Source organism: Rhopilema esculentum, chromosome 20 (genome assembly GCF_057945365.1).
Source record: "Rhopilema esculentum isolate cy_ngs chromosome 20, ASM5794536v1, whole genome shotgun sequence".
Taxonomy (NCBI): domain Eukaryota; kingdom Metazoa; phylum Cnidaria; class Scyphozoa; order Rhizostomeae; family Rhizostomatidae; genus Rhopilema; species Rhopilema esculentum.
In genome coordinates this window covers 5,885,598-5,908,795 of record NC_142834.1, presented here as the reverse complement: position 1 = coordinate 5,908,795, position 23,198 = coordinate 5,885,598, and the positions used below count along the sequence as shown (strand labels likewise).

Below are 23,198 nucleotides of genomic sequence, written 5' to 3'. Positions count from 1 at the left end.
TTCTGAAAGTTTGTTGAAAATGTCTAACTTTTATACGTTTTCAACAACTCTCTTATTGTCTACGATTGAGTATCAAGCTATCAGTTTAACTAAGAAGGACTCTGTAAGTTTGTTGAAAATGTCTAAATTTTATACGATTTCAACAACTCTCTATCTGGCCACCATTGAGTATTAAGCTATCAGTTAAACTAAGAAGGGCACACTTAATTCTGAAAGTTTGTTTAGAATGTCTAAATTTTAAAGGATTTCAACATTTTCTTATTTGGTTATGAAAAAGGAAAGTTTGTTGAAAATGTCTAATTTTTATGCGATTACAACAACTCTCTGTTTATCCAACTTTAAGTATCAAGCTATAAGTTTAACTTAGAGGGGCACACTGAATTCTGAAAGTTTGTTGAAAATATTTAAATTTTATACGATTTCAACAACTCTCTCTTTGGCCACCATTGAGTATCAAGCTATAAGTTTAACTAAGAGGGGCACACTGAATTCTGAAAGTTTGTTGGAAATGTCTAAATTTTATACGATTTCAATAACTCTCTAGTTGGCCACTATTGAGTATCAAGCTATAAGTTTAACTAAGAGGGGCACACTGAATTCTGAAAGTTGGTTGGAAATGTCTAAATTTTATACGATTTCAACAACTCTTTAGTTGGCCACTATTGAGTATCAAGCTATAAGTTTAACTAAGAGGGGCACACTGAATTCTGAAAGTTTGTTGAAAATATGTAAATTTTATACGATTTCACCAACTCTCTATTTGGCCACTATTGAGTATCAAGCTATAAGTTGAACTAAGAAGGGCACACTGAATTCGGAAAGTTTGTTTGAAATGTCTAAATTTTATAAGATTTTACCAACTCTCTGGTTGGCCACTATTGAGTATCAAGCTATAAGTTGAACTAAGAAGGGCACACTGAATTCAGAAATTTTGTTGGAAATGTCTAAATTTTATACGATTTCAACAACTCTCTAATTGTCTACGATTGAGTATCAAGCTATAAGTTTAACTAAGAAGGACTCTGTAAGTTTGTTAATAATGTCTAAATTTTATACGATTTCAACAACTCTCTATCTGGCCACCATTGAGTATTAAGCTATCAGTTAAACTAAGAAGGGCACACTGAATTCTGAAAGTTTGTTGAGAATGTCTAACTTTTATACGTTTTCAACAACTCTCTTATTGTCTACGATTGAGTATCAAGCTATCAGTTTAACTAAGAAGGACTCTGTAAGTTTGTTGAAAATGTCTAAATTTTATACGATTTCAACAACTCTCTATCTGGCCACCATTGAGTATTAAGCTATCAGTTAAACTAAGAAGGGCACACTTAATTCTGAAAGTTTGTTTAGAATGTCTAAATTTTAAAGGATTTCAACATTTTCTTATTTGGTTATGAAATAGGAAAGTTTGTTGAAAATGTCTAATTTTTATGCGATTACAACAACTCTCTGTTTATCCACCTTTAAGTATCAAGCTATAAGTTTAACTTAGAGGGGCACACTGAATTCTGAAAGTTTGTTGAAAATGTCTAAATTTTATACGATTTCAACAACTCTCTCTTTGGCCACCATTGAGTATCAAGCTATAAGTTTAACTAAGAGGGGCACACTGAATTCTGAACGTTTGTTGGAAATGTCTAAATTTTATACGATTTCAACAACTCTCTAGTTGGCCACTATTGAGTATCAAGCTCTAAGTGTAACTAAGAGGGGCACACTGAATTCTGAAAGTTTGTTGAAAATGTCTAAATTTTATACGATTTCAACAACTCTCTAGTTGGCCACTATTGAGTATCAAGCTATAAGTTTAACTAATAGGGCACACTGAATTCTGAAAGTTTGTTGGAAATGTCTAAATTTTATACGATTTCAACAACTCTCTAGTTGGCCACTATTGAGTATCAAGCTATAAGTTTAACTAAGAGGGGCACACTGAATTCTGAAAGTTGGTTGGAAATGTCTAAATTTTATACGATTTCAACAACTCTTTAGTTGGCCACTATTGAGTATCAAGCTATAAGTTTAACTAAGAGGGGCACACTGAATTCTGAAAGTTTGTTGAAAATGTGTAAATTTTATACGATTTCACCAACTCTCTATTTGGCCACTATTGAGTATCAAGCTATAAGTTGAACTAAGAAGGGCACACTGAATTCAGAAAGTTTGTTGGAAATGTCTAAATTTTATAAGATTTCACCAACTCTCTGGTTGGCCACTATTGAGTATCAAGCTATAAGTTTAACTAAGAGGGGCACACTGAATCCTGAAAGTTTGTTGAAAATGCCTAATTTTTATACGATTTCAACAACTCTCTGGTTGGCCACTATTGACTATCAAGCTATAAGTTTAACTAAGAGGGGCACACTGAATCCTGAAAGTTTGTTGAAAATGCCTAATTTTTATACGATTTCAACAACTCTCTAGTTGGCCACCTTTGAGTATCAAGCTGTAAGTATAACTAAGAGGGGCACACTGAATTCTGAAAGTTTGTTGGAAATGTCTAAATTTTATACGATTTTAACAACTCTCTAGTTGGCCACTATTGAGTATCAAGCTATCAGTTGAACTAAGAAGGGCACACTGAATTCTGAAAGTTGGTTGAAAATGTCTAATTTTTATACGTTTACAACAACTCTCTATTAGGCCACCTTTAAGTATCAAGCTATAAGTTTAACTAAGAGGGGCACACTGAATACTGAAAGTTTGTTGAAAATGTCTAAATTTTATACGATTTCAACAACTTTCTATTTGGCTATGATTGAGTATGAAGCCAGAAATTTAACTAAGAGGGCACACTGTATTCTGGAAGTTTGTTGAAAATGTCTAAATTTTATACGATTTCACCAACTCTCTATTTGGCCACTATTGAGTATCAAGCTATAAGTTGAACTAAGAAGGGCACACTGAATTCAGAAAGTTTGTTGGAAATGTCTAAATTTTATACGATTTCAACAACTTTCTCTTTGGCCACCTTTAAGTATCAAGCTATAAGTTTAACTAAGAGGGGCACACTGAATACTGAAAGTTTGTTGAAAATGTCTAAATTTTATACGATTTCAACAACTTTCTATTTGGCTATGAATGAGTATGAAGCCAGAAATTTAACTAAGAGGGCACACTGTATTCTGGAAGTTTGTTGAAAATGTCTAAATTTTATACGATTTCACCAACTCTCTATTTGGCCACTATTGAGTATCAAGCTATAAGTTGAAATAAGAAGGGCACACTGAATTCTGAAAGTTTGTTGAAAATGTGTAAATTTTATACGATTTCACCAACTCTCTATTTGGCCACTATTGAGTATCAAGCTATAAGTTGAACTAAGAAGGGCACACTGAATTCAGAAAGTTTGTTGGAAATGTCTAAATTTTATAAGATTTCACCAACTCTCTGGTTGGCCACTATTGAGTATCAAGCTATAAGTTGAACTAAGAAGGGCACACTGAATTCAGAAAGTTTGTTGGAAATGTCTAAATTTTATACGATTTCAACAACTCTCTAATTGTCTACGATTGAGTATCAAGCTATAAGTTTAACTAAGAAGGACTCTGTAAGTTTGTTGATAATGTCTAAATTTTATACGATTTCAACAACTCTCTATCTGGCCACCATTGAGTATTAAGCTATCAGTTAAACTAAGAAGGTCACACTGAATTCTGAAAGTTTGTTGAGAATGTCTAACTTTTATACGTTTTCAACAACTCTCTTATTGTCTACGATTGAGTATCAAGCTACCAGTTTAACTAAGAAGGACTCTGTAAGTTTGTTGAAAATGTCTAAATTTTATACGATTTCAACAACTCTCTATCTGGCCACCATTGAGTATTAAGCTATCAGTTAAACTAAGAAGGGCACACTTAATTCTGAAAGTTTGTTTAGAATGTCTAAATTTTAAAGGATTTTAACATTTTCTTATTTGGTTATGAAATGGGAAAGTTTTTTTAAAATGTCTAATTTTTATGCGATTACAACAACTCTCTGTTTATCCACCTTTAAGTATCAAGCTATAAGTTTAACTTAGGGGGGCACACTGAATTCTGAAAGTTTGTTGAAAATGTCTAAATTTTATACGATTTCAACAACTCTCTCTTTGGCCACCATTGAGTATCAAGCTATAAGTTTAACTAAGAGGGGCACACTGAATTCTGAAAGTTTGTTGGAAATGTCTAAATTTTATACGATTTCAACAACTCTCTAGTTGGCCACTATTGAGTATCAAGCTATAAGTTTAACTAAGAGGGGCACACTGAATTCTGAAAGTTTGTTGAAAATGTCTAAATTTTATACCATTTCAACAACTCTCTAGTTGGCCACTATTGAGTATCAAGCTATAAGTTTAACTAAGAGGGCACACTGAATTCTGAAAGTTTGTTGGAAATGTCTAAATTTTATACGATTTCAACAACTTTCTAGTTGGCCACTATTGAGTATCAAGCTATAAGTTTAACTAAGAGGGGCACACTGAATTCTGAAAGTTGGTTGGAAATGTCTAAATTTTATACGATTTCAACAACTCTTTAGTTGGCCACTATTGAGTATCAAGCTATAAGTTTAACTAAGAGGGGCACACTGAATTCTGAAAGTTTGTTGAAAATGTGTAAATTTTATACGATTTCACCAACTCTCTTTTTGGTCACTATTGAGTATCAAGCTATAAGTTGAACTAAGAAGGGCACACTGAATTCTGAAAGTTTGTTGAAAATGTCTAAATTTTATACGATTTCAACAACTCTCTCTTTGGCCACCATTGAGTATCAAGCTATAAGTTTAACTAAGAGGGGCACACTGAATTCTGAAAGTTTGTTGGAAATGTCTAAATTTTATACGATTTCAACAACTCTCTAGTTGGCCACTATTGAGTATCAAGCTATAAGTTTAACTAAGAGGGGCACACTGATTTCTGAAAGTTTGTTGAAAATGTCTAAATTTTATACGATTTCAACAACTCTCTAGTTGGCCACTATTGAGTATCAAGCTATAAGTTTAACTAAGAGGGCACACTGAATTCTGAAAGTTTGTTGGAAATGTCTAAATTTTATACGATTTCAACAACTCTCTAGTTGGCCACTATTGAGTATCAAGCTATAAGTTTAACTAAGAGGGGCACACTGATTTCTGAAAGTTGGTTGGAAATGTCTAAATTTTATACGATTTCAACAACTCTTTAGTTGGCCACTATTGAGTATCAAGCTATAAGTTTAACTAAGAGGGGCACACTGAATTCTGAAAGTTTGTTGAAAATGTGTAAATTTTATACGATTTCACCAACTCTCTATTTGGCCACTATTGAGTATCAAGCTATAAGTTGAACTAAGAAGGGCACACTGAATTAAGAAAGTTTGTTGGAAATGTCTAAATTTTATAAGATTTCACCAACTCTCTGGTTGGCCACTATTGAGTATCAAGCTCTAAGTTGAACTAAGAAGGGCACACTGAATTCAGAAAGTTTGTTGGAAATGTCTAAATTTTATACGATTTCAACAACTCTCTAATTGTCTACGATTGAGTATCAAGCTATAAGTTTAACTAAGAAGGACTCTGTAAGTTTGTTGATAATGTCTAAATTTTATACGATTTCAACAACTCTCTATCTGGCCACCATTGAGTATTAAGCGATCAGTTAAACTAAGAAGGTCACACTGAATTCTGAAAGTTTGTTGAGAATGTCTAACTTTTATACGTTTTCAACAACTCTCTTATTGTCTACGATTGAGTATCAAGCTATCAGTTTAACTAAGAAGGACTCTGTAAGTTTGTTGAAAATGTCTAAATTTTATACGATTTCAACAACTCTCTATCTGGCCACCATTGAGTATTAAGCTATCAGTTAAACTAAGAAGGGCACACTTAATTCTGAAAGTTTGATTAGAATGTCTAAATTTTAAAGGATTTTAACATTTTCTTATTTGGTTATGAAATAGGAAAATTTGTTGAAAATGTCTAATTTTTATGCGATTACAACAACTCTCTGTTTATCCACCTTTAAGTATCAAGCTATAAGTTTAACTTAGAGGGGCACACTGAATTCTGAAAGTTTGTAGAAAATGTCTAAATTTTATACGATTTCAACAACTCTCTCTTTGGCCACCATTGAGTATCAAGCTATAAGTTTAACTAAGAGGGGCACACTGAATTCTGAAAGTTTGTTGGACATGTCTAAATTTTATACGATTTCAACAACTCTCTAGTTGGCCACTATTGAGTATCAAGCTATAAGTTTAACTAAGAGGGGCACACTGAATTCTGAAAGTTTGTTGAAAATGTCTAAATTTTATACGATTTCAACAACTCTCTAGTTGGCCACTATTGAGTATCAAGCTATAAGTTTAACTAAGAGGGCACACTGAATTCTGAAAGTTTGTTGGAAATGTCTAAATTTTATACGATTTCAACAACTCTCTAGTTGGCCACTATTGAGTATCAAGCTATAAGTTTAACTAAGAGGGGCACACTGAATTCTGAAAGTTGGTTGGAAATGTCTAAATTTTATACGATTTCAACAACTCTTTAGTTGGCCACTATTGAGTATCAAGCTATAAGTTTAACTAAGAGGGGCACACTGAATTCTGAAAGTTTGTTGAAAATGTCTAAATTTTATACGATTTCAACAACTCTCTAGTTGGCCACTATTGAGTATCAAGCTATAAGTTTAACTAAGAGGGGCACACTGAATTCTGAAAGTTTGTTGAAAATGTCTAAATTTTATACGATTTCAACAACTCTCTAGTTGGCCACTATTGAGTATCAAGCTATAAGTTTAACTAAGAGGGCACACTGAATTCTGAAAGTTTGTTGGAAATGTCTAAATTTTATACGATTTCAACAACTCTCTAGTTGGCCACTATTCAGTATCAAGCTATAAGTTTAACTAAGAGGGGCACACTAAATTCTGAAAGTTGGTTGGAAATGTCTAAATTTTATACGATTTCAACAACTCTTTAGTTGGCCACTATTGAGTATCAAGCTATAAGTTTAACTAAGAGGGGCACACTGAATTCTGAAAGTTTGTTGAAAATGTGTAAATTTTATACGATTTCACCAACTCTCTTTTTGGCCACTATTGAGTATCAAGCTATAAGTTGAACTAAGAAGGGCACACTGAATTCTGAAAGTTTGTTGGAAATGTCTAAATTTTATACGATTTCAACAACTCTCTCTTTGGCCACCATTGAGTATCAAGCTATAAGTTTAACTAAGAGGGGCACACTGAATTCTGAAAGTTTGTTGGAAATGTCTAAATTTTATACGATTTCAACAACTCTCTAGTTGGCCACTATTGAGTATCAAGCTATAAGTTTAACTAAGAGGGGCACACTGATTTCTGAAAGTTTGTTGAAAATGTCTAAATTTTATACGATTTCAACAACTCTCTAGTTGGCCACTATTGAGTATCAAGCTATAAGTTTAACTAAGAGGGGCACACTGAATTCTGAAAGTTGGTTGGAAATGTCTAAATTTTATACGATTTCAACAACTCTTTAGTTGGCCACTATTGAGTATCAAGCTATAAGTTTAACTAAGAGGGGCACACTGAATTCTGAAAGTTTGTTGAAAATGTGTAAATTTTATACGATTTCACCAACTCTCTATTTGGCCACTATTGAGTATCAAGCTATAAGTTGAACTAAGAAGGGCACACTGAATTCTGAAAGTTTGTTGAAAATGTGTAAATTTTATACGATTTCAACAACTCTCTCTTTGGCCACCATTGAGTATCAAGCTATAAGTTTAACTAAGAGGGGCACACTGAATTCTGAAAGTTTGTTGGAAATGTCTAAATTTTATACGATTTCAACAACTCTCTAGTTGGCCACTATTGAGTATCAAGCTATAAGTTTAACTAAGAGGGGCACACTGATTTCTGAAAGTTTGTTGAAAATGTCTAAATTTTATACGATTTCAACAACTCTCTAGTTGGCCACTATTGAGTATCAAGCTATAAGTTTAACTAAGAGGGCACACTGAATTCTGAAAGTTTGTTGGAAATGTCTAAATTTTATACGATTTCAACAACTCTCTAGTTGGCCACTATTGAGTATCAAGCTATAAGTTTAACTAAGAGGGGCACACTGAATTCTGAAAGTTGGTTGGAAATGTCTAAATTTTATACGATTTCAACAACTCTTTAGTTGGCCACTATTGAGTATCAAGCTATAAGTTTAACTAAGAGGGGCACACTGAATTCTGAAAGTTTGTTGAAAATGTGTAAATTTTATACGATTTCAACAACTCTCTAGTTGGCCACTATTGAGTATCAAGCTATAAGTTTAACTAAGAAGGGCACACTGAATTCAGAAAGTTTGTTGGAAATGTCTAAATTTTATAAGATTTCACCAACTCTCTGGTTGGCCACTATTGAGTATCAAGCTATAAGTTTAACTAAGAGGGGCACACTGAATCCTGAAAGTTTGTTGAAAATGCCTAATTTTTATACGATTTCAACAACTCTCTGGTTGGCCACTATTGAGTATCAAGCTATAAGTTTAACTAAGAGGGGCACACTGAATCCTGAAAGTTTGTTGAAAATGCCTAATTTTTATACGATTTCAACAACTCTCTAGTTGGCCACCTTTAAGTATCAAGCTTTAAGTTTAACTAAGAGGGGCACACTGAATACTTAAAGTTTGTTGAAAATGTCTAAATTTTATACGATTTCAACAACTTTCTATTTGGCTATGATTGAGTATGAAGCCAGAAATTTAACTAAGAGGGCACACTGTATTCTGGAAGTTTGTTGAAAATGTCTAAATTTTATACGATTTCAACAACTCTCTATTTGGTTACGATTGAGTATCAAGGTATCAGTTTAACTAAGAGGGGCACACTGAGTCCTGAAACTTTGTTGAAAATGCCTAATTTTTATACAATTTCAACAACTCTCTATTTGGCCACCTTTGAGTATCAAGCTATAAGTTTAACTAAGAGGGGCACACTGAATTCTGAAAGTTTGTTGAAAATGTCTAATTTTTATACGATTTCAACAACTCTCTAGTTGGCCACTATTGAGTATCGAGCTATAAGTTTAACTAAGAGGGGCACACTGAATTCTGAAAGTTTGTTGAAAATGTCTAAATTTTATACGATTTCAACAACTCTCTATTTGGCTATGTTTGAGTATTGAGCTTTAAGTTGAACTAAGAAGGTCACACTGAATTCGGAAAGTTTGTTAAATTTTGAACTGTTTGTTAATTGATTATTGGCAAAAAGGAAGTATCTTAACACAAAATCTTTGACTTTGCAAGTTATACTGGCCTGGATATACTTCAATGTTGCCGTAAGGCTTTTCCATTCAAATCAAATGGTAACTGTTCATGTCCATAAAGGGTGACTTTCAGTAGCTCTTTTTTGAAAGATTTAATATACCATGAGTCAACAATATCGCATGAACAATGTTGAGAAGATCACGTCTATTTAAATCATAAGTATTGCAGAGCAGAAAATAGTGCTCCGTGTCCTCAACACTATCATTTGTTGGGCATAAAGGGTTCAAAGAATCCCTAAAATTATCTTTGAATTGATGAAAATTTAGCTTACTGAGTCCAACCCGTAGCTGTGTTAGGACGGATAAGTCTTTTGGATCATAAATACGATAGACCGGCTTTGGGGCTGGGCGGTTAATTGACAGTAAATTTTTCATGAAAAGATTCACAGAGCTGGATAGTCTAATTTCAGGGTCGAGCCTTCCCCATTCCAATAAGCAGTTTAGATAGAAGCTTGATTTGAAACCTAGCGTTATTGCACGTATTTGCCCATTTGTAGCACGTCTGCAAAGATCATAGCAGGCCTCTTGTAGATGAGGATGTATATATATATATAACAAAATGTATATTTCTACTAAGTCTATAAATTTATTCATATTATTTTGGGTATCAGACTGTTGAATTCGTTAGCAAAAGACTGCCATAACAAATCATCTCAACCTATAAATTCTATATTGCAAATAGGTGCTGTTGAATAAGAATTGGGGAAACAAGGATTCATTGGCTTTATGCCCCTTTTTCAGACCTTTAAGCTATACCCTCGTATTTATGAACAACTTCTCTTTTATAACGTATGGAGGACATTTAAAAATGGAGTAAATCTTTATATTTATGCCATATGGTTGAAAATATATAGTGCTCTATACTGACCGGGTGTTTTGGAGAAGTAGTTTAAACCCCACGGCAATTTTTGTCCAGTTTAATTTCTAGGGCGCTGGACGTTCGCCCCGACTCAGTTGCCCCATTGGCGAAAACAGCCAACACCACGAGAAGGCGGGGATGAGCTGCAGAGGAGAGGCTATATGTTGCGCTAGGCATTTCTCACTGTTTACTGTGAGACCTATATCACTCTGCCTTGAAGGCCAAAAAAAGGTTCCTCGTCGGGGGCTAGCCAACGAAGGTATCCCTTTGTCTCCTAGGAATACCCTCTATCTGACAAGCGTTGTGTGCAACGTCAATAGACGGAGACCGGCACCACAAGTCAGAGTACAGGCTAGCCCCCACCATATCCCTTTGTCTCCTTCGGGATACCATTCTGACAGTGTTGTGTGCGACGTCAATAGACGGAGACCGGCACCACTTATCAGAAGGAGGAACTGAAGGCTCATTGGCGCCATTCAGTTTTATATGTGGCAGAGGAATTGTTTGAAACTAACCAATAAAAATGAACGATATTAAAATAACAATATGGGATCCTGTCAATCATGCTGGCTTGTTGTTCTTATCAACCAATCATATCATTGTAAAGAGGGTGAGGCAAGAATGCTTTGCCATGAAAGACCGCCAAAACAGAGACCTTCGAAAAGCCCGCCAAATTTCGTTGAACAGAGTCCCGCCATGATATTTTGAAGATTTATTTTCTGTGAAATCCTTGGTTTACTCAGTGATTCTGTAAACTCTTACCAATAAACGGAAAATGAGGTAAAGAACGTTTATTCTCTTCTTGGACATTGATTTATTTATCTCTTTAAAGGTGAAATTTGAATTCCTGATCTATCTGCTTCTTGTTGTCGCTAAACACAAAGCTTGTGTTGTAATCAAACATGGCCAAAAATTTAAGGCGATGCATTGAAGCCCCCCGGTAGAAGGGCAGGGTTGCAGCTTATACAGTTGCTTCGCTTTTGTATTTGTAAATATCACTTTCACCCCAATGCCATATGTATTCAGCAATAAAGAACAGCCTAAAGCAATTCACGATAACAAAGTTTCACGAAATAAGAACCATAATTAGGTATTATTGTTTCGTATTATGAAAGTCTAGTATAAAACAGATTTGAAACTTATAGAAAGACTACGATGGATAACAGTTTGTAAATCAGATTGTTTCACTGATTGACTGTTGCACGAATACCCTAAACATGGAACCAAGCAATGTTTTGAATTTTATTTGGCCTTTTTATCTTATTGATCATAATTAAATTTCCAAGATAAAGATTTTTAAATAGAATGCCTTGTAAAATATCTATTCTAAGGACGGCCAGAATATGCATCTAATATTGAAAACATTGACAAGATCCTAGGCAATTATCGCTAGCTGTTCTTAATAATTATGACCCAAGGACACATTAAAGGCACTTATCTTTAGTGGCACCTGTTTTTAGGGGTACTCTAACAAAAACTCTATAAGTATAAAAAGCTCGTTTAAGGGACAACATAACAAAGTTTCCATTGAGATTAAAAAGGCTATTTCTGTAAGCCTAGCTTGAACGATGTAGATAGCACTTTCTAGCTTCGTGGTAGGCATTGCCACCACCTAGATTATCTATAGAGCTTTTGGAGGCCCTGTTGTAAAACGTGCGAGTTCGAGATTGTAAAGATCAAATTGTTATTGATGCTCTGCATGGTTATGGCCAAATTTTGGGTCAGGTTCATCGACTGTTTAACTATTCGAGTAGCTAACCTAATGTACGTATCCTAAGGCAGAATTGTTTATTTGCAAATAAAGATCAAATTGAATCGTCATGCAATAGATGATTATTGAATCGTCATGCAATAGATGTTCTTTTGATGGCTAGACGTACCACAGGCGGTTCCAAGGAGAGTATAGGGGGGGGGGAGGTAAAATTTAAATTTGAAACTGGTGACACGATTTATTTTTTCCTCTGAATTTTTAATGTTCCCCGATTTTAGAGTTTAAACAGAATCCAGTTTCGAAGTTTCGTAAAAATTATATTTCCTCCACATCGAATGTCTTTTTTACCTATAATTTGAGGCCCCACTGATCTCAAAACAGTGTGCGGATTTCAAGCTGCAGCCTCGTTTCCGGTATAAATATGTCGAATGAAAATGGCGGTCGTCCACATGGATCAACAACCAATTAAAACATTATTTCAAGGTAAGGAAAACAAAATATTATCACGGTTTTGTTTGAAAAAACTTTCTATAAAAAGCAGTTCTTTTTCAGATGAAGGTTTAAAAAACCCCTAGCTTTATTTGTATGAGCCAGCAAAGAACGAAAAGCAAGGCTCAGTCTCTGTAATGTGGGGCAAATGCATTCGCTAGATCATTATAATAATTGAAGCTAAATCTCCATTTCGGAGCAGTTACCCAACTACTGGGTATCACAAGCTGGTGCTATAATTTTAGCCAATCTTTTTATTTCTATTTCATCCATTGGTAAGAAATTTTTGAAGGGTGTTGTTGATACTTTTAAGAATTTTTGAATTATTTGTAGCTAAACATGTTTTTTCCATCTTGGGTTTTTGATAAAAACTTGGGCAATCCCATAAGTGTTCAATATATTCCTCATGGGCCCCACATCTTCTGCAAAGAGAATCAGAGTACTTTCCTTTGTAGTTCGCTCTTAAGTCAACCATGTTTAGTTTTAATTTCAGCAGGGATGACGCGTCTTCACACCCCAGATACTCTTTCATTTCAAATTTACTACCCTTGATAAATCTAAGTTTAGTCTTACTATTATTTCTAATGTTATTCTCTATGATTATGATCATTTTTTCTCTAACAACTTTTTTCCACTGTTCTTTGGTTAAATTTTTGATCTGATTTTCTTTGAGGTTAATATCAATCAGTTTTATGTCACTAATCACTTCTTTATACCAACAGTTTGGGAAATTTAAACGTTTTTGCTCTTCATAAACTATCTTGGTCAATCTACTTTCGTTCATGTTTAATACCTTATGGAAGTATATTAATCTTTTCTCTTTTATTCTAAATTCCATAGGCATCAGGCCACATTCAAGGACTATTCCATCATATGACATTGATTGGGGTAGAGAGTTAATTATTGTTACTGCATCTTTTTGCAATTTTTCTAAGTTTTTAAATTGCTTATTAGTTGCGTTAGTCCATGTTTCACATGCGTACAGAACTTTTGGCATCAAAATTGCTTCAATCAGTTTGATACTGATTGCAAAACTTTGTTTCTTGAGTGCCTCCTGTTTAATAAGGAATTTTATTTCTTATTATTTCTTATTTCTTATTTTATTTGAAGTTTGAAACTCATTTCAGTGTGGCTAACTTTGCGTGCGGAAACTTGAATTTTCACACAAAATTTTGATTTTCAAAATTGTTCTGTAGGAGGCACCTTAGAATGTGCTTAAAGAGTGGCCATTAAAAGTATCTATTATAGACACCCGCACCAGTTCAATAGGGATCATAGATGAGGCTTTTCCCAGAAAACTTCCTCTGAAACAATGTCATTCAGAAAACTACGAGATTTCTTGTCCTAGGGGTCTGCATAACTTTGGTACATAGCACATTGAATAAAAATTTAATTGCACAATTTATGCAACCAGTGGGCTTCAAATGATTTCATGATCTTCTTTGCTTTACATTCATCAAAAGCACTTTTAACGGTGTTCAGAATGTATTTTCACGCATTTAAAGGGTTTTCAAGCGAAAAAGAATTTTTATAAAGTTTTTGGATTCTTGAACTTTTTTGAAACGTCTGTGGTCACAGATATTTTTGAAAAATTACTCATGTTCTTCTTTCGAAATATGATCTAGAAATTCATCAAAAAAATTTCTAATGGTTTTGATAATGTATTTTTACACATTTCAAGATTTCTCAAATGACAATGTCAGACATCACTTGGAAGATAACAGAAATGTCTTGAGAAAGCTAAATGGAGGTATTTTTTAGAGGTAGTTTTTTCTTACTTTAAGACCATGAACTTTATTTAGAAGTTTTTCAAATTTTTGAAGCTCTTTCACAAATTCACTGTCAGAAACATTTTCAAATGACTTGGTGCTTTGTTCCAAATTTTTCCTAGCAGTTTATCAAGAGCACTTCTAATGGTGTTTGGAATGTATTTTAACTCATTTGAAGGTGTTTGAAGTGAAAAATTTTTTGTCACAGATTCTATGAAAAATTTCTTAGTTCCTTTTTCAAAATTTTGTTTTTTTTATTTTGGTATCCGCCATTCCATTGGCTAACAATTTCATTCAATGAATTCAAACTATTTTTTTAGTTACATTCAAAATTGGATTCTAGGTAATAAATTGTACGCTTTCATCCAAGGATTTTAAAATCGTTATGAATTATACACTTGGTTAATGTTATCTTTTTGTTGAAGCAATCAGATAATTTTTAGTAGTTTTTTTATTTTGGTAGCTGTCATTCTAGATTTAGGACACTTAGCTACCAATTTCTTTAAGAGAATTTCAAATATTTTTTAATCAGATCCAAAATTGTGTTAGTATGTAATGAATTGTGCTCTAGTTTAATTTTATCCCATCCTTCAAGTAGTCAGGGAAGATTTAGGGGTTTCATTTTTTGGTATCTGATATTCTTAAAATAAGACAATTGGTTACTAATTTCATACAGTGAATTTTTTTAATTAGATTCAAATTTGCATTCTACCTAGTGAATTGTGAGGTGGTTTAATCTTATCCTGTCCTACAAGCAGTCAGATAATTTTTAGGGGTACCTGTCATACTTAAAATAAGACCATTATGTACAAACACCATGGTACACTCTCCTATGCCAAAAAGCCGAAAACGGTCTATCTTGTGGGACTGAATACGTTGTGAATCTGAGTTGGTTTCAACATCACTGCTATTTTTCAAAGCATCTTGAACATTTAGTAGTTCGGACATTTTGCCTTACTTTTAATGAATGTTTCATTAATTTTCATGCAAATAATACTTTGACAATTATCATGTAAGTAAGGTCAGAGAAAGAACTTATATTGGACAATTAAAGAACTATCCCTTAAACAGAGAGCATTGTATTCAATAGGACCCTGTTCTAATTTATCACAAATAGTCTAGTGGTTGATTTTAAAATAGACTTCCTTGGATAATAAAGCCAACAATGATGTTAAATTACTTTTCTAAGGTCTAATTTCTGTTCACACCTGCAAAGTATATTCCAGTACAAGGGGAAGTTGTTACCTGTTTGAAGGCTTTAGTATAGGGGTCTTAACTGGAACTTTACTCTAGAAAGTCAGAATTTCAGGAGATCTCAAGAGACATGTTTGAATTGGCAATCTGAAACCAGTGAGAACCAAACCCCCCATTACAATGTTTCAATGTAGGGTGCCCGAATGACGAGAATGATTACTAGAAAATCGATTAAAACCATCAAATAGCATTCTGCCTGTGGACATTAATTCTAAGAGTAAGGTTGTATTGAAAGGTAGAACAATTGCATCAATGATTGCATTTTCCAGCGAACTAGGATCAGTAAAATTCCAAAATTTATCCGCCTTCTGCGGTAACTATGGTGCCGCCTCAGGTATTATCTTTCTTGGACTTGTTTACTGTGACACGAGCAATAATTTGCAAACTACCATATTATTAAATGACGTCTTTTTATTACTCAGAAAAGTTTAGAATATTGAGAATATAGAAATATCACGGAAAGATCTACAAAGAACTTTCTTCATTTATGTCTTTGTTTTTCAGGGACATTTTATTATAAAAGCGAGTAACCCACATGAAATATTAATCCATAATCTCTGAATAGATGCTTATTCTTGTTTGTTAAATTCATGTCCTTTCATAATCTAAATGTTTGTGCAACTGGGATTCCATGTTTTCTTTTCGATTGCCTAACCTCCTTGTCAGAAGGTCAAGTCCCTCCGTCGGGGAATTTCTAGCGCCACCACTGCCCTGAGACCCCTAGTACTAAACCCCAGTTCGGAGTCCATAATGTGTATAGCCGGTAGGAAAATGAAAGTTTTTAATGATAGAAGCATATGGCTCTACGGGGCTGACTTCATCATACTTTTTTATACAACAAAGGAAAATTACAAAAATAAATGTTAAAACGTTTTCATTCCAAAAACTCTCAGCCAAGTACGAGATAAAAAGTCCTTGAAGGCTTTACAATACTTTTACTGAATTTTTTACCTCAAAAGAACAAGCAACGAACGCTTTCGTTTCGATCAATGACATGCCGATCTTTCCTTTGCTCGGCTTAAACCCCCCCCCCTCCCCCCACCAACACCACACTGTAACAGGAATAGCCTCCTCTAATATGATTGGACAATTTAGTATCCGTAGTCTCGTTTTCGTGTTTAATTAAATGAATGAACCTATCATATTTTCTTAGCCCTTAATCATCTTTTGTTTGTATATTATCATTTAAGTGACTTATTTTACATGAAAAGGGAGTTGTTGCCGAAATGGCAAAAGCGTAACAAGAGCGTCTTTTTATGCATCTCGATTCTTTGAGGGAAACCTCTCACAACACCTTCTCAGTGCTGGCTTTGTGCATGCTCCAAAGTTTCAAAGTTTGTCTAGAATTCAAGAATTCTTATTGAGCCACTCTGAAGGAGCGTTAAGAGATGCTTCCTCACTGCATATCTGTATTGGAATACACCTCTGAAGAAAATGCAATAATCTGCAAAGTACATTTACAACGAAGCTCATATCTCGTTAGGAGTACATTAAATGCCAAAAAATTCAGTGCCAAAAGTTTCTGTTTCCTAGATATTTTTTAAGTCTCTGTGTAAATCTCGATGAGAACCAGAATGAAGAGCCAGTATAGGCGTTGGTTCAACCCATAGACTCGAATTTCTTGGATGCAGAGGGCAAAAGAAAAGAAAGTGAAGATGAGCTGCATACCTCGTAAGTTTATGTCAAAGGAGATGAAAAAAATGAAAATTGATACGCAAACAACATAAAAGATTATTTTTTTGCCATTTCGGAAGTTTAACGAAGTCAAACTAGATTTTTTTAGCGTTTGAAGATTTCGTTTGAAGGAAAAATTCCCGTTTCAAAATAATTCAGTGGGATTAATTTTTGATTGCCCTCAAACCACTCGATTTGTTTCAATATTCATGTTTTTCTTCCACGGAAGAGATTTACCTTCCCATCATGCTCGGGCACAGAGAGGTTATAGAGGCCCCTGGTGTAAAAAAGGGGAAGTGCGGATCACTTGCGAGCAAAAAGCGAGCAGAAAATCTGGTAGCCTGTGCTCCAGACCCTATCTGGCAATTACGCCCCTAAGATAAGCCCTAATTTTCTGACAAGATCGCTGATTGGGGGGGGGGGCATACCCTCCATAATTTCTGGCACTGAGGGATATTATTCAAACCAGCAACAGAAACAAATTAATTTCCAGCATGAAATTTGTCCCAAAAAATTTTCCAGACGACAGTTTGCAATTTTTCTCTACTTTTTTAACATTTTTCTCATTTCAACATACCAAACAAATTACTTTAGAAATTCATGGTCCCAAGAAGGGGTTTTGTTTTACAATTGTTTCTGTTTTCCGTTTGAATTTTGAAAATCCACTGGTTACAGGAAATTACTGGAAAACAATTTTTTCTCGCAGGAGGTTTTTGTCAAATACGACGGCTATAGTCTTTAACGGAGATAAAGTCTTTGATTCTAATTTTGTATTCATGTATCCCCTGCTTTTCTTCACCATCCCAGTTTTACTTTATTGAAGAATTTTGGTATCAAATATTCCATTCTCTTTTCACAGGGCACATTATATCTATAAATGAATAGCCATCTGTAATTGTGTATCTTTAAAATAAACTTTGCCGAAATTCTTGACCCAAAAAAAGTAGTCTGAGCACCCCTTACTAAGTATAATACGAGCATCGTCTCCCTTTTGGTAAAAGAGGCCCAATAATTGTAATTAAAAGCTCTTTGCTGATCACCAGCAAAGGCTTCTGGCTTGATAACCCTTTCAATAAAAGTTTTTTAAAAAGTCATTTCATATTCTCTTGCATAAAAAAGGGGAAAAAGGTAGCCACCTAACAATTCCTTAAATGCACTTAGCACCAAGCATTGAGTTGGTTGCGCTAGGCTTTCGCATATTGAACCTTCCTGAAACCATTCGATTTTGTTATTAATTTCTACCTGTTTATGTTGCGTAAGCTTTACTTTTAACTGAGCTCATGAACTAAACTCCCCCCTCCCCCCTGGCCCTCCAATTATGTCTACCCTGCTACGTGGTATTGACTTTACTGTATTTCCATTATCCTTGTAAAAACTATGGTTTTCAGCATGCTACATAGTCCTTAAGAATTCGATTTTCAAATAGCCCCTGGACCTGAAACCTTTGAGAAATGGAACACGTGATGGAAGTCTTTGTTCTGAGTCTTCATCATTCCTGTAAAATAATGGGTAATATATTATCAATGCATTAAAACTATTGGCTTTTGGTGTCAATATATAATGTGTATCTCAATTAGCCATATTCTTAGAAAAGCATTTTACACTACTGACTGTGCAATTCTGCTGTAAAAGTTAGAAGCATATGGCACCTGAGAACAAAGAATCCCTGAGAACAGAGAACAAAGAGTACCCTGACTGGGGTCTTGTTCCAAGTTTTTAAAACTACAACCAGAAATAAAATGCCTGCCCTTTTTTCTCCAACTTTCTGGGTGTTTGTCCAAAAGGGACCACAGTTGGCAAATAGAGAAGAAGAGTCACATGGCACATAACAGAAAACAGTTCAAACCCCGGCCCAGATATCAAAACCCTTTTTCTTCGTAAAATCTCTCAAAATATGAATTCTGTTGCAGATCATAATACTTGGTTACGGAGAATTGTGTATGAATGACGAGGGGCATGGTAAGTGCTATTTTGTTCACTTTTTAAGGAAATACCTGCTTTGTCTTCCTAATCTAAACATTTGATTCTATTCTTTTTATTTTTCTTTTTTAATACTTTAGAGCATTATTTTTTGTTCTGCCCCCGTCCTCTTTTCGTTAAATTAATCCTTGATTATCTTCTTTTGAAAGTCCTTCTTTAAATCCATTAAATCTTTTTATTTTTCTTTTTTTCTCTTTGATACTTTAGAGCATTATTTGTTGTGCTGCCCCCGTCCTCTTTTCGTTAAATTAATCCTTGATAATCCTCACTTGAAACTCCTTCTTTAAATCCATTAAACCTTTTTTTTCTTTTTTTCTCTTTGATACTTTAGAGCATTATTTGCTGTTCTGCCCCTGTCCTCTTTTCGTTAAATTAATCCTTGATAATCCTCACTTGAAACTCTTTCTTTCAATCCATTAAATCTTTTTTTTTCTTTTTTTCTCTTTGATACTTTAGAGCATTATTTGTTATTCTGCCCCTGTCCTCTTTTCGTTAAATTAATCCTTGATAATCCTCACTTGAAACTCCTTCTTTCAATCCATTAAATCTTTTTTTTTCTTTTTTTCTCTTTCATACTTTAGAGCATTATTTGTTGTTCTGCCCCTGTCCTCTTTTCGTTAAATTAATCCTTGATAATCCTCACTTGAAACTCCTTCTTTCAATCCATTAAATCTTTTTTTTCTTTTTTTCTCTTAAATACTTTAGAGCATTATTTGTTGTTCTGCCCCTGTCCTCTTTTCGTTAAATTAATCCTTGATAATCCTCACTTGAAACTCTTTCTTTCAATCCATTAAATCTTTTTTTTTCTTTTTTTCTCTTTGATACTTTAGAGCATTATTTGTTATTCTGCCCCTGTCCTCTTTTCGTTAAATTAATCCTTGATAATCCTCACTTGAAACTCCTTCTTTCAATCCATTAAATCTTTTTTTTTCTTTTTTTCTCTTTGATACTTTAGAGCATTATTTGTTGTTCTGCCCCTGTCCTCTTTTCGTTAAATTAATCCTTGATAATCCTCACTTGAAACTCCTTCTTTCAATCCATTAAATCTTTTTTTTCTTTTTTTCTCTTAAATACTTTAGAGCATTATTTGTTGTTCTGCCCCTGTCCCCTTTTCGTTAAATTAATCCTTGATAATCTTCACTAGAAACACCTTCTTTAAATCCATTAACTCTTTTTTTTCTTTTTTTCTCTTTGATACTTTAAAGCATTATTTGTTGTTCTGCCCCTGTCCTCTTTTCGTTAAATTAATCCTTGATTTCTTCACTTGAAACTCCTTCTTTAAATCCATTAAATCTTTTGATTTTTCTTTTTTTCTCTTTGATACTTTAGAGCATTATTTGTTGTTCTCCCCCTGTCCGCTTTTCGTTAAATTAATCTATGATTTCTTCACTTGAAACTCCTTCTTTAAATCCATTAAATCTTTTTTTTTTCTCTTTGATACTTTAGAGCATTCTTTGTTGTTCTGCCCCTGTCCCCTTTTCGTTGAATTAATCTATGATTTCTTCACTTGAAACTCCTTCTTTAAATCCAGTAACTCTTTTTTTTCTTTTTTTCTCTTTGATACTTTAAAGCATTATTTGTTGTTCTGCCCCTGTCCTCTTTTCGTTAAATTAATCCTTGATAATCCTCACTTGAAACTCCTTCTTTCAATCCATTAAATCTTTTGATTTTTCTTTTTTTCTCTTTGATACTTTAGAGCATTATTTGTTGTTCTGCCCCTGTCCGCTTTTCGTTAAATTAATCTATGATTTCTTCACTTGAAACTCCTTCTTTAAATCCATTAAATCTTTTTTTTTTCTCTTTGATACTTTAGAGAATTCTTTGTTGTTCTGCCCCTGTCCCCTTTTCGTTGAATTAATCTATGATTTCTTCACTTGAAACTCCTTCTTTAAATCCAGTAACTCTTTTTTTTCTTTTTTTCTCTTTGATACTTTAAAGCATTATTTGTTGTTCTGCCCCTGTCCTCTTTTCGTTAAATTAATCCTTGATAATCCTCACTTGAAACTCCTTCTTTCAATCCATCAAATCTTTTTTTTTCTTTTTTTCTCTTTGATACTTTAGAGCATTATTTGTTGTTCTGCCCCTGTCCTCTTTTCGTTAAATTAATCCTTGATAATCCTCACTTGAAACACCTTCTTTGAATCCTTTAACCCTTTTTTTTCTTTTTTTCTCTTTGATACTTTAAAGCATTATTTGTTGTTCTGCCCCTGTCCTCTTTTCGTTAAATTAATCCTTGATTTCTTCACTTGAAACTCCTTCTTTAAATCCATTAAACCTTTTTTTCTCTTTGATACTTTAAAGCATTATTTGTTGTTCTGCCCCTGTCCTCTTTTCGTTAAATTAATCCTTGATAATCCTCACTTGAAACTCCTTCTTTCAATCCATTAAATCTTTTGATTTTTCTTTTTTTCTCTTTGATACTTTAGAGCATTATTTGTTGTTCTTCCCCTGTCCTCTTTTCGTTAAATTAATCCTTGATAATCCTCACTTGAAACTCCTTCTTTCAATCCATTAACTCTTTTTTTTCTTTTTTTCTCTTTGATACTTTAAAGCATTATTGGTTGTTCTGCCCCTGTCCTCTTTTCGTTAAATTAATTCTTGATAATTCTCACTTGAAACTCCTTCTTTAAATCCATTAAATCTTTTGATTTTTCTTTTTTTCTCTTTGATTCTTTAGAGCATTATTTGTTGTTCTGCCCCTGTCCTCTTTTCGTTAAATTAATCCTTGATTTCTTCACTTGAAACTCCTTCTTTAAATCCATTAAATCTTTTGATTTATCTTTTTTTTTCTTTGATACTTTAGAGCATTATTTGTTGTTCTCCCCCTGTCCTTATTTCGTTAAATTAATCCTTGATTTCTTCACTTGAAACTCCTTCTTTAAATCCATTAAATCTTTTTTTTTTTTTTCTCTTTGATACTTTAAAGCATTCTTTGTTGTTCTGCCCCTGTCTTCTTTTCGTTAGACTAATCCTTGATTTCTTCACTTGAAACTCCTTCTTTAAATCCAGTAACTCTTTTGATTTATCTTTTTTTCTCTTTGATACTTTAGAGCATTATTTGTTGTTCTCCCCCTGTCCTCTTTTCGTTAAATTAATCCTTGATTTCTTCACTTGAAACTCCTTCTTTAAATCCATTAAATCTTTTGATTTTTCTTTTTTTCTCTTTGATTCTTTAGAGCATTATTTGTTGTTCTGCCCCTGTCCTCTTTTCGTTAAATTAATCCTTGATAATCCTCACTTGAAACTCCTTCTTTAAATCCATTAACTCTTTTTTTTCTTTTTATCTCTTTGATACTTTAGAGCATTATTTGTTGTTCTGCCCCTGTCCTCTTTTCGTTAAATTAATCCTTGATAATCCTCACTTGAAACTCCTTCTTTAAATCCATTAAATCTTTTGATTTTTCTTTTTTTCTCTTTGATTCTTTAGAGCATTATTTGTTGTTCTGCCCCTGTCCTCTTTTCGTTAAATTAATCCTTGATTTCTTCACTTGAAACTCCTTCTTTAAATCCATTAACTCTTTTTTTTCTTTTTTTCTCTTTGATACTTTAAAGCATTATTGGTTGTTCTGCCCCTGTCCTCTTTTCGTTAAATTAATCCTTGATAATCCTCACTTGAAACTCCTTCTTTAAATCCATTAAATCTTTTGATTTTTCTTTTTTTCTCTTTGATACTTTAGAGCATTATTTGTTGTTCTCCCCCTGTCCTCTTTTCGTTAAATTAATCCTTGATTTCTTCACTTGAAACTCCTTCTTTAAATCCATTAAATCTTTTTATTTTTTTTTCTCTTTGATACTTTAAAGCATTCTTTGTTGTTCTGCCCCTGTCTTCTTTTCGTTAGACTAATCCTTGATTTCTTCACTTGAAACTCCTTCTTTAAATCCTGTAACTCTTTTTTTCTTTTTTCTCTCTGATTCTTTAAAGCATTTTTTGTTGTTCTGCCCCTGTCCTCTTTTCGTTAAATTAATCCTTGATAATCCTCACTTGAAACTCCTTCTTTCAATCCATTAAATCTTTTTATTTTCTTTTTTTCTCTTTGATACTTTAAAGCATTATTGGTTGTTCTGCCCCTGTCCTCTTTTCGTTAAATTAATCCTTGATTTCTTCACTTGAAACTCCTTCTTTAAATCCATTAAACCTTTTTTTTTCTCTTTGATACTTTAAAGCATTATTGGTTGTTCTGCCCCTGTCCTCTTTTC

The 23,198-nt window shown here is 33.6% G+C and overlaps 1 protein-coding gene across 4 annotated transcripts in view; it reads left to right on the top strand.

Moving 5' to 3' along the window:
• The window catches only part of LOC148957837 (uncharacterized), a 126,701-nt gene that overhangs the window by 51,907 nt on the left and 51,596 nt on the right, over positions 1 to 23,198 (top strand). The window contains exons 1-4 of one of the 4 annotated variants that reach the window (XM_089114564.1): positions 10,691 to 10,904; positions 12,196 to 12,318; positions 14,028 to 14,074; positions 18,932 to 18,980. In XM_089114564.1, coding sequence (XP_088970690.1) covers positions 18,966 to 18,980 — 15 coding nt within the window. In that variant the 5' untranslated portion in view covers positions 10,691 to 10,904; positions 12,196 to 12,318; positions 14,028 to 14,074; positions 18,932 to 18,965. Of the gene's footprint in view, positions 1 to 10,690; positions 10,905 to 12,026; positions 12,319 to 14,027; positions 14,075 to 14,809; positions 15,643 to 18,931; positions 18,981 to 23,198 lie in introns of those variants that run through there. The other 3 variants (XR_016145112.1, XM_089114565.1, XM_089114566.1) reach the window with 3 other exon arrangements.